The sequence below is a fragment of the Chiloscyllium punctatum genome, chromosome 9, assembly GCF_047496795.1.
Source record: "Chiloscyllium punctatum isolate Juve2018m chromosome 9, sChiPun1.3, whole genome shotgun sequence".
Lineage (NCBI taxonomy): Eukaryota > Metazoa > Chordata > Chondrichthyes > Orectolobiformes > Hemiscylliidae > Chiloscyllium > Chiloscyllium punctatum.
The window spans coordinates 61,202,621-61,215,478 of NC_092747.1; the positions used below are offsets into that span (position 1 = coordinate 61,202,621).

General features: G+C 41.9%; 1 protein-coding gene across 11 annotated transcripts in view; it reads right to left on the minus strand.

Moving 5' to 3' along the window:
• The window catches only part of tenm4 (teneurin transmembrane protein 4), a 658,797-nt gene that overhangs the window by 26,834 nt on the left and 619,105 nt on the right, over nt 1-12,858 (minus strand). For all 11 annotated transcript variants that reach the window (XM_072577672.1, XM_072577680.1, XM_072577676.1 and 8 more), the window contains one exon: nt 1,421-1,717. In XM_072577672.1, the coding sequence (XP_072433773.1) occupies nt 1,421-1,717 (297 nt within the window). The remainder of the gene's footprint in view (nt 1-1,420; nt 1,718-12,858) is intronic.

The following is a 12,858-nucleotide window of genomic DNA, read 5'->3' on the forward strand; positions in this document are numbered from 1 at the left end:
TTTAGTTCAGTTTGTGGATCAGATTGTAAGTTTGCTCGCTGAATTGGTAGATTTGTTCTCAGACATCACCATGCTAGGTAACATGCTTGGTGCTCATGTATCCTGCACCAACTAGCCACCAAAAGACATGACCAACTATCACTAGTATCCATGTATACAGACGAAGAGAGACACCAGTTCGACTGGGACAATCTACCCATCCTGGGACAGGCTAAACAAAGACATGTACGGGAACTCCTAGAGGCCTGGCATTCAAACCGGAACTCCATTAACAAACATATCAATTTGGACCCCATTTACCAATCTCTCAGAAAAAGAACTGGAAGTGTTATCACTCAACACAACAGAGTAAGACACATAAATAACAAGCAGGATAGAACATCAGCGCTTCATCCAAGCCTCCGTGATGATATTACCTAGCATGGTGATGAAACGTTTGAGAACAAATCTACCAGCTCAGTGAGCAAACTTACAACCCAAACTTAATACTGCCAGGAAAGGTACTCCATTGCAAATTATCGTGATTATCGTCATGTGAAATCAACTCTGCTGTCCTGATACTGCATTCTAATACCAAATCATCAGCTTTTGAGGTAAATCCTCTTTTCAAAGCTTAAGAATGGCACACAATCACAAAGTAGATAAAAGAGAACATTTTAAGGACACTCTGAAAACCACATTGCAAAGGGGTCATTGACATTAATGTGTGGAGGACCTGCCTACCTCATCCAAGGAGTTGCAACACTGTCCAGTACTGAATGTGTAAACTTTGTTGCAGAGGAGTAACAAAAGTGGAAGGAGAGAGAGAGCCATAAACATCCCTAATCAATGCAGTTCTTCTTCACTTTGCCCAAAGACCTATGGCTCCAGGATTGACTTCAGGACATAGAAATCGTGAAAGCCTCATTCATGCACTTCAAGAACTGATGATGACAACAGTGATGCTTTGCACAACACTGATAACAGGTCCCTGCTGACATACATGTAAGGACTAAAGGATGATAAACTGGTGCCAACATATAAAAAATTATCAGCACCATTACAATGCATTATCAATTGTTTTTCAAATGAATATATTTTAAACTTTGCTACGTATTTTGCAATTTAATTTGTAGAAGATATTCTCATTGTACTTTATCTATGACCAAACAATGAAACAATCAAGTCCAATGAAAAAAGACTTAGATTATTGGTCCTCAGTGCATTATCTGTGACTGTTATAGAAAAAGTAGTGTTTTAGTGATCTCAGTCTAATAATACGTTATAATTGATCCAGTATTCAAAAAGGTCAATGAATTTTCAGTGGTTTAAATCTAATAGAGTGTTCACCTCCTACATAAGGGACAGCAACTAACTTATTTTCTCAAAACGTTTATCATGTGTGACAAAAGTGAACTTCAAGATGCCTCTGTGATAATACCTTTTCAAGGTAAGTGTAGGTCCAGGACTTTCCATCAGCAAAGGTTCTGGATACAATCCTGCCAGCCTGGTCATAGTCAATTCTTTCCGACATGGTACCTCTTTGGATACCTGCCACCTGACCAGTTGAAGAGTATGTCACATTCACCCCATTTAGTCTGCTGCTTGGAGACCACAGAGTAGGTCGGCCAACCTGATCATATAGGATTCGAAGGGTAAACTTCCGATGATCATCATATATTTTTTCTGTTCGAGTTACGCGATCAAAATCCAGAGAGAGCAAATTTCGGCTATGGACCTGTAAAATATTGAAAACATCCCATAATACTCCTTGATAACTCTTTTATTGAATAAAAAGGAAGTAAAGTTTTTAAAAATATCATCGGCAATGAGATTTAAAAACAAAGTTTTGTATAGAGTTGTGACCTTCAATGGCCTGCATATTGTTTGTTATGTTTTTCCATTAATTTTTCAAAATACCATGCATAATACTTTCTGCCTAGCCACTTAAAGAAACCCAGCAATTTTCCATTTTACTCTTGCTCTGCTAAAGGCATCAAGCCTAATAGTTCTGCTTTAAGCATGTACTCACAATGAACAGCAGAGCTTGGTCATGATGGATCTTACTGATTTTGGTCATATTTGGAAGAAACTCCCATCCAAGAGAGGACTGTGGGTCATTAAGAAAGAACTTTCATCTTCAGAATGCCCATTCCATCCTTAAGATGTACAGTATATTTCACACCCAATGAATTACTTTGTAAGTGTAGACTACTAGTGCTTTCTAGGTAAACATTGCAGCCAATCTGTCTGTAGCCATGAGATGGATAATTGATTATTTTATTTTGTGGACAATAATCAAAAGAGGACTGTTGGCAGGAGCACTCCATTTTTCTGTTCCATTGCATTCTATGTAGAGATGCACACAGGGCTTAAATACAGAAATGCTTTGTTTGATGCCTTCTTCAGATCAAGAATAAATGGAAAATACCTGATTACTTTTAAGTCTAAACTCCCTGCTTCTTTCTAAACATGTAGCATAGTTTTTTTTAAATTGAAATGAGCAGTCAAGTAAAACTTAGTTGAATATGTTATTGACTGTAAGCATAGCTTACAAATCTAATGATAGTTGGTGAGAGAACTGGCTTCCAAATCCTGGAGCCCAAGTTGCAAGTTAATTTTCCCAACATCTTTCAAGATAGTAAGGATGTAATTTTATTACCCATTCCTGCAAATCAGTGGGCTCAGGAATGATCCAGTGCCCTATGATGTGGTAATGGAACAGATGTTCCTGACAATGCCATTGTCAGGAAAGCAGTACATAACAGGCATCTGGCTTTCCCTCCTAGTATCCTCAATGTTGACAGTAAGAAGAAACACCAGATGTTCAAGCATAGCTCTGTAAAGTTGTAGCCATTAGTGGTTTTCTCCGAGAAACAAGTCACAATGTAAGGACGGAAATATTAGTCCTGTGAGTTTTTTTGAGCATTGGAGAAGTCAGTCACTTCTGATTGGTCCTCAGACTACAAGATGGGTTAGAACAAGAAAAAGCCACTTTATTAGGTACTTTATTAAGAAAGAGGAGGTTGGCTTCTGGAGTTAGTGGTATTGTCTCACAAGTGCCTTCAACAAATCTTTTGATATGCAGTACTCTTTGCATGTTGTCACATGTATGCTAACCATTCAGAAAGTAAGTTTCCTGTTGGGTAAATTGCAGTGATTTTCTCTCGAGGCTGATAAAACATCATTGGTGGAGTTGAATTTACACAAACTAGGAAAGATAAGAAATCTTATTAAACTAGCTACACCTAAATTATCGTGACCTTGTTATAATAACAAACTGAATGATTCCCAAATTTTAGCGGAAAATATATAATCTGCCAGATAATGTAGAGATCCAAGATGGTTGCGTGTAAATACCTTGTGCCATAGAAGCTGCCCATATGGCTGTAACTTGCATGCCACTAGAAAGATCTGTGCGAGCAAATGACCGCAGTCCCAGATCCTTAAGCTAAAGCTCTCCAAATGCTTTTGTGGTGAAATGTACTCCTTTAGTACATATTTCCACATTACGTTTTATACAACCCATCTACACTCAGTATCTTCTTCAAGAAGAGTTGTGGGTTGTGCTCCCCCTTATGTTCGACTTCACATTCCTTTCATCCATTCCCTCCTCCTCATTCAGACTATTTTTAATATATGCATAAATTCTTATGCATTTTAAAGTGAGAAAGATCAGATTTAATTTGGAAAATTTTCTGTAACTTTTTGGGAAGGGAAATAAATTGAACCAAATTTACCTTCAATTTGCTGGTCATTCAGGCTGTTGTCTTAACTCGAACCTGCAAAAATGCCTACAATAGTGTGAGTGTCCATCCCAGCATGATTGAGTAAACTAGATCGGTTTTGCTGCTAAATTAATTCAATGCTTAAGATTTACAGCCACTTGCAGTGTGCTGGCTAATTATAAATGGTAAATAAATATTATCCGCTGCACCCGATGTGGCCTCCTCTATATTGGGGAGACAGGCCGCCTACTTGCGGAACGTTTCAGAGAACACCTCTGGGTCACCCGGACCAACCAACCTAACCACTCCGTGGCTCAACACTTCAACTCCCCCTCCCACTCCACCAAGGACATGCAGGTCCTTGGACTCCTCCATCGCCAGACCATAGCAACACGACGGTTGGAGGAAGAGCGCCTCATCTTCCGCCTGGGAACCCTCCAACCACAAGGGATGAACTCAGATTTCTCCAGTCTCCTCATTTCCCCTCCCCCCACCTTGTCTCAGTCAAATCCCTTGAACTCAGCACCGCCTTCCTAACCTGCAATCTTCTTCCTGACCTCTCTGCCCCCACCCCCACTCCGGCCTATCACCCTCACCTTGACCTCCTTCCACCTATCGCATTTCCAACGCCCTTCCCCCAAGTCCCTCCTCCCTACCTTTTATCTTAGCCTGCGGGACATACTTTCCCCAGTCCTGAAGAAGGGCTCATGCCCGAAACGTCAATTCTCCTGCTCCTTGGATGCTGCCTGACCTACTGTGAACTTTTCCAGCAACACATTTTCAGCAAATAAATATTAGCTCTTGGATAGCTATATTAATCAATTAGAATTTGGGCACAGCACCTATAATGTCTAACAACTGAATTAACAAAGACTTGAATTGTTATTTATGAACATGGAGTCATAGAATTACCATCGATTTGAGACTACTGCAGTTATCCCAGTTAGTCAATCAGTTTCAAGTTCCCAGTGAAACAAAATCATTTCATAGTAGCAACTTAATTTCCCAAGATGGAGTTTTCAAATAACTTGAATGAACATAGCCTTTTAATGAACATATTTCTGTATCCAATCGTACACTACTATTTCTGTTGAGTACCTGAATATTCAGCTAAATATGTGTACACTTACTACCATATATCGTGACTTTCAAATTCAAAATAAACCTCTAAATTGTTAAGAATAATACATAGTCTTATTCCTTTCTCTTTGGCCAGGGAGTTCCAACAATCATTTTTTTCTAAAATGGCACATAATAATCAGAAATATCAATTTTACAACAGTTTCCAAAGATCTCATGTGTATGAAGAAGGGAGAATAGCTGAAAAAATTCAATACAACTTTTTTTACGTTATTAGAAATACAGTCCTATGATTGGCAAATAAGCAGATCAAGAAGAAAATCAGGGTGAGAAATTGAAAAATCACACACCAGGTTATAGTCCAACAAGTTTAATTGGAAGCACACTAGCTTTCGGAGCGTCACTCCTTCATCAGGTGGTAGTGGAGGGCTCAATTCTAACACACAGAATTTAGAGCAAACATTTACAGTGTGATATAACTGAAATTATACATTGAAAAATTGATTGTTAAGCCTTTCATCTGTTAGAATATCATGACAGTTTTACTTCTTTCATGTGTAAATCACAAAACCTTTTTTTTAAAAAGTTGCATTCTTGGGTTAGCTGTTAACAATGGTGATAGCTAGACAATATGTTGAAGGTGTTAGCCCCCTGTGTTCTCTGCCTATGCCATGATGTTTAATTGATTCTAATCTAAAAAGTGAGATAATGGAATTTTACATGAATGCATGCAGTTTTTGAGCAAAGTACAATGTAACCCTGCAAGTCCAAATTCACCCCACAAAATATATGTGTACATGTGGGTCTTTGTCTGTCTGTATGTGTGTGTCTGTCTGGGTTGGGGGTTGTGAGTGTGAGAAAGCGTATGTGTGTATGTGTAGTGAGTGCAGAGTGTCTTAAGTCTGTGAGGGGGTGCATGTGTGAGTGTGGGAGTGTGTGTGTCTGTAAGGGTGTGTGTGTGTGTGTGTCCGTGTGTATGTGTGTATAGGAGTGTCTGTGTGTGTGTATAGTGCAATGGTGATCACCTGTAATGTGACATGAACCCAAGGTCCCGGTTGAGGCCCTCCCTATGGGTACCGAACTTAACTATCAGCCTCTGCTCGGCCACTTTTCGCTGCTGCCTGTCCCGAAGTCCACCTTGGAGGATGGTCACCCAAAGGTCCGAGGTTGAATGTCCTGGACCACTGAAGTGTTCCCCAACTGGGAGGGAGCCCTCCTGTCTGTTGATTGTTGTGTGGTGCCCATTCATCCATTGTCGTAGCCTTTGCTCGGTTTCCCCAATGTACCGTGCCTCAGGGCATCCTTGCTTGCAACGTATAAGATAGACAACGTTGGCTGAGTCACATGAATATCTGCCATGTACAAGGTGGGAGGTGTCCCCACGTGTAATGGTGCATCTATATCCATACTCTGACACGTCTTGCAGCACCTCCCGTGACAGGGTTATATGGAGTTGTCCTGAGAGCCGGGCAGCTTGCTATGAACAATGATCTGTTTGAGGTTTGACGGTTGTTTAAAGGCAAGTAGTGGAGGTGTGGGGAAGATCTTGGTGAGGTGCTTATCCTCATTGATAGTGTGTTGCAGGTTACGAAGAACATGGCATAGCTTTTCAGCTCCTGGGAAATACTGAACAACAAAGGTACCCTGTCAGTTGCAGCACGTGTCTGTCTCCTGAGGAGGTCATTACGGTTCCTTGCTGTGGCATGTCGGAACTGGCGGTCGATGAGTTGGGCATCGTACCCCGTTCTTGTGAGGGCATCCCTGAGTACTTCCAGGTGTCTGTCATGTTCCTCCTCATCTAGCAGATCTGGTGTACACGTAGAGGTAAAAACAATGACTGCAGATGCTGGAAACCAGATTCTGGATTAGTTGTGCTGGAAGAGCACAGCAGTTCAGGCAGCATCCAAGGAGCAGCGAAATCAGGAAAGTAGGGCTTGTCCATAGGAGATGGCTTTAAATATGTTTTGGGTGGAAGCTGGAGAAGTGCAGCATTGTGAGGTTGTCTGCGGGTTTACGGTAGAGTGTGGTGCTGAGGTGCCCATCCTCGATGGAGATGCATGCGTCCAAGAATGGGACAGATAGTCGAGAGTAGTCCATGGTGAGTTTGATGGTGGGATGAAACTTGTTGATGTCACTGTGTAGTTTTTATCAGTGACTCCTCGCCATGGGTCCAGAGGAAGAAAATGTCATCAATGTACCTGGTGTATAATGTTGGTTGGAGATCCTGCATAGAGAAGAAGTCTTGTTCGAACCCGTGCATAAAAATGTTGGCATATTGGGGTGCAAATTTGGTCCCCATGGTTGTTCCATGTGTCTGGATGAAGAACTGGTTGTCAAAGGTGAAGACGTTGTGATCAAGGATAAAGCGGATGAGTTGTAGGATGGTGTTTGGAGACTGGCAGTTGTTGGTGTTGAGGCTGTTGCCGCAATGCCATCATTGTGGGGGATGCTGGTGTAGAGTGTGGAAACGTCCATTGTGACGAGGAATGTTCCCGGTTCGACTGGTCTGTGGGTGTTGAGTTTCTGTAAGAAATCCGAAGTGTCGCGACAGAAGCTGGAGATCCCCTGTACAATAGGTTTCAAGATGCCTTCCACATAGCTGGAGAGATAGGGTCCTATTGCCCAACACGAAGGGACATCGTGGTGTGTTGGCTTTGTGTACCTTTGGAAGGCAGGAGAAGTCACCTACACGAGAAGTACGTGGAATGAGGGTGCGAAGGGAACCCTGAGGGACTGGATCCAAAGTTCTGATCAGTGTGTTTAATTCACGGGTATGCTCTTTGGTCGGATCAGCTGGTAGTTGCCTGTAGTGTTTCTGGTTGTTCAGTTGTTGGTACACTTCCTTGCAGTAATCTGTTCTATTCTGAATGACAATGGCTCCTCCTTTATCTGCTGGTTTGATGACAATGATGTCATTGGTTTTGAGAGCCTGGATGGCATTGCATTGTGAACGGGTGATGTTTTGCTCTACCTTGTGGGTACGGCTGATGAATCTGGCATTTTTATATATTTCCTGACAGTTTGAGCATACATGTCAAGCCCAGGGCAGCAGCCCTCCGGTGGGGTCCATGTTGACAGCTTGTTGGGTCGCTCCTCTACAGATCCCTGTGATGACTGTTCCGGTTCATCAGTGGGCTCAGTGGGATCACTGCCGGCACCTTGAAAGAATTCCCGGAGTCTCATTCGTCTGATGAACTCCTCAGTGTCTGCTGCCAGAACCAATGGGTCCATTTTGGTGGTGAGAAATCTCCATCCTCAGCACCTCACTCTACCGCAAACCCACAGACAACCTCACAATGCTGCACTTCTCCAGCTTCCACCCAAAACATTTTAAAACAGCCATCCCCTATGGACAAACCCTACGTATATACCGGATCTGCTCAGATGAGGAGGAACGTGACGGACACCTGGAAGTACTCAAGGATGCCCTCACAAGAACGGGGTATGATGCCCAAGTCATCAACCGCCAGCTCTGATGTGCCACAGCAAGAAACCGTAATGACCTCCTCAGGAGACAGACACATGCTGCAACCGACAGGGTACCCTTCGTTGTTCAATATTTCCCAGGAACTGAAAAGCTATGCCATGTTCTTCGTGACCTGCAACACATTATCAATGAGGATAAGCACCTCACCAAGACCTTCCCCACACCTCCACTACTTGCCTTGAAACAACCGCCAAACCTCAAACAGATCATTGTTCGTAGCAAACTGCCCGGCTCTCAGGACAACTCCATACAACCCTGTCACGGTGGACGCTGCAAGACGTGTCAGATTGTGGACATAGATACCACTATCACGCGTGGGGCCACCTCCCACCTTGTACACGGCAGATACTCATGTGACTCAGCCAATGTTGTCTATCTTATACGTTGCAGGCAAGGATGCCCCGAAGGCATGGTACATTGGGGAAACCGAGCAAAGGCTACGACAATGGATGAATGGGCACCACACAACAATCAACAGACAGGAGTGTTCCCTCCCATTTGGGGAACACTTCAGTGGTCCAGGACATTCAGCCTCGGCCCTTCGGGTGACCGTCCTCCAAGGTGGACTTCGGGACAGGCAGCAGCGAAAAGTGGCCGAGCAGAGGCTGATGGCTAGTTCGGTACCCATGTGGAGGGCTTCAACCGGGACTTTGGGTTCATGTCACATTACAGGTGACCACCATTGCATTATACACACACACACACAGATACTCCTACACACACACAGACACTCCTATACACATACACACAGATACACATATTCACAGACGCACACACAGACACGCACACACACCCTTAGAAACACACACACTCCCACACTCTCACATGCAACCCCTCACAAACTTAAGACACTCTGCACTCACTACACACACACATACGTTTTCTCACACTCACAACCCCCAACCCAGACAGACACACACATACAGACAGACAAAGACCCACATGTACACATATATTTTGTGGGGTGAATTTGTACTTGCAGGGTTACATTGTACTTTGCTCAAAAACTGCATGCATTCATGTAAAACTCCGTTATCTCACTTTTTAGATTAGAATCAATCTAAACGTCATGGCATAGACAGAGAACACAGGGGGCTAATACCTTCAATATATTGTCTAGCTATCACCATTGTTAACAGCTAACCCGAGAATGCAACTTTTTTTAAAAAAAAGGTTTTGTGATTTACACATGAAAGAAGTGAAACTATCATGGTATTCTAACAGATGAAAGGCTTAACAGACAATCAATTTTTCAATGTATAATTTCAGTTACACCATACTGTAAATTTTTGCTGTAAATTCTGTGTGTTAGGATTGAGCCCTCCACTACCACCTGATGAGGGAGTGATGCTCCGAAAGCTAGTGTGCTTCCAATTAAACCTGTTGGACTATAACCTGGTGTTGTGTGATTTTTAACTTTGTGCACCCCAGTCCAACACTGACATCTCCAAAGGGTGAGAAATGAATTTGACTTTGCTGCTTTCAAAAATACTCAAACAATGTGACGTGTCCATCACAGGCAGAAAAATGGCTGAATTGTCAGAAATGATTTAAATAATATAGAAAAGGCTTCAGTTTTGGTGAAGAAGACCAATGAAGATCAGATCTGCACCTTGATGTATGTAGTGGGTAGCATCATGGAGGATGTTTTAAGATAGAGGCGAACAAACAGACAGCTGCATGTTGGATAGAATCACAACTTTTAGTGTTCGGTAACACAATATTATTGAATACACAATTTAATTGAAAGAACAAATGCTTAGAAAAGGCAGGCACATCTCATAGCGACCTTTACTGTTGACAGGCAATTATGATTATGGAATATTAACAGACAATGCTTTTGAAGAAATTCTTTCAGACCTCCTAGGGTCTAGGAAAGATGTAACTGTGACTAAAATGGAGCAAATGACTAGAAAGAGGCTGAAGTCAAAAATAAAACTGACTCTTTATGAGGGAAGAGGGAGTAATCTCATGGAAAAAGGAAAGGATTGAAGCATTCACTATATATCAGCTGCAAAAGCACATCAGCACTGAAGCCACAGAAATATGAACTGCACCAGATGTCATTTTGCAATGTACCTCCTGAGGCAGGATGATATTTTCGATGTGAGGAGCATCCTCCCAAAACCACAGAGCACCATAATTGCATTAGAGTTGGTCATTTCAAATCAATATGTCATTTAAAAATTTTTTTATCCATCTAACAGAGGGAGAAACATTTAAAAAAGAGCCGCATTTAAGAAATTTAAAAGTGAGACAACATAGAAATTACTTTCCTTGGGCAATCAAGGAATTGAAAAGCAAATATTGGAGTGTTAACATAGATGTCAATTCATAACCTGGCAATTTTAAAATTGACCTAGGAACAGGGGTCTCAATACCTTCTGATAATGTAGAGTGGCTCAATCAAGTTGCACTACAACCATCACCAATTTAAATCCAAGGCTCAGGAGAGATTAAATTTTAAGTAAAACATCTGTTAACAGGACTAAATACAAAGACAGAGACATTTTTGAAACTTTATGCATCATCTAGAACCAAATTCCTGAAGTTATTTAGAAGCTTGAGGAAGTAGAAACCGATATACCACACTGACTGTAAAAGGTAAGCCTTTTGAAGATATAGCTAGCACAAAAAGAATCATGAAGGCATCCAGAGTGAAGGAAAACAGTAGAAAACATCATTGAGCGACATAAACTTGTGGAAGAACCAACACAAAAAATAATAATCTCCTGAGGTTAGTAACATTGGAGTGTTTCACACAGTAAATGAGATGGAAAGCTATGATTATAATGGTTTGAGTGAAATGTCTTCTACTGCTGTAAATGTAAATTGAGTTCAAATTCCAAACTGCACAAAATTTAAAAGAAATACAGCCAAAGAGGCAACAAATAAACTGCTAACACTACTTGAGAAGATGTATAGTGGAAGACAGACACTGGAAACATTTGCAGATGGCAGCACAGTCAGTAAAGATTCACACCAAACTCAAGTCTGAAATTAGGTGTTGAGGTGATGAAGGGATAAGTTCAAGTGAAGAAGCTGACTTCTCCATCTTCTAAAGAAGAAACTCCAAAAAACAAGCCATATACCATACCACACAAGAATGGTGTTCAGTTTAACACAAAATAAGCAAAATGCTTTCAACAAGTAAATTGTTTACAAAGAAGAAAATGAATCATGTAGTTGTGAAGATGTCACTTATGCCAAACAACCTGTAAAAGCAAGAAAATGGTAAAGATTCAAACCATGACCTCAATTGTCTCAAGTGGCCATCTGTCTGTGTCCAAGTCCCTGGACTAATACGAAGTGCTGCCTTTGACCCACTGAGCTGGGAACCCCTGCCTGAAGACTGTCTCCCTTAACATGGCCATTTGGTTGAAGTGTATGCAACGTATTTGCCGAGTGCATTGCTAACGTGATGGAAATGTGACATTGATGTAGCATGGGGCCTTACAGCAAGATGTCAGCATCAATGACAAGTTTCCTGGCTTTTCATCAGCAGTAAAAAGCAAGGCAAGAGAGAAATGCAATGAGTCTGCTAATTCTAGTTGAAGGGGAAAGGCACAAAGAAAGCAAGGGAGGGAGAGGCAGAGGCAGAGATGAACTAAATATCCAAATTGGCTCAACTCAGTGAGTGCTGACAGAGCAAGTGAGGATCCCTGATCTTGCCTGGTTTAATCCATGAGATGATTTCCTTTCTCTGTCAGCAATACTGCAATGGAAAGTGTCAGTGCACTCCAAAATGCAGCATTGAAGTGCAGAATCACGTTGTAAGTGGATTAGAGATATGCAATGAAGATGCAGTGGGGCTGGTATGATTGGGATGCCAAGATTCATGGATGTGGGTTGCTGTCCATGGGGTTTGCCCTGAGATATTGGCGCATGGTGTCCAAATAAGGAGTAAGTTGTGAGCTGGAGTTTTCATGTACCTGCTCTGACTTTCAATTTGGGCATCTTTGGCATCTAATTTCTATCTGGTGGATGGGTAAACAGGAAACTGCAAATCAATGAAGTGATCATTTATTCAGATTCATTCATTCATTCATTCATTCAGATCAATAACTCATCATTCAATGAAGTGAGGTTAAATAATAATAAGGGTGATAACAAATGTTAATCCATGCAAACAGCTGCCCACGAGGGAGAACTTAGTCTCGCCACTCAAAACTTGCTTGGAAAATGTGACTCTCTGCCCTCAATGTCAAGAAACATTCTGTTTTCCCAATGTTCCTGCCATGGACACCATCCTTTAGGGGATTGGGAAGGTTCTGTCCAATGTCTCTGGTAGTATGTTTGTGAAATTAAAGAATGCAGATCTTTAACAGCTCAAAGAGAACTTCGTATGAGATTGTTGATGATAAAGGTTTTGATAAAAGGAGCATTAGATTACTTACAGTGTGGAAACAGGCCTTTCGGCCCAACAAGTCCACACCGACCCTCTGAAGAGCAACCCACCCAGATCCATTCCCCTACACCTAACACTACGGGCAATTTAGCATGGCCAATTCACCTAACCTACACATTTTTGGACTGAGAGAGGAAACTGGAGCAAACCCACGCAGACATGGAGAATGCGCAAAC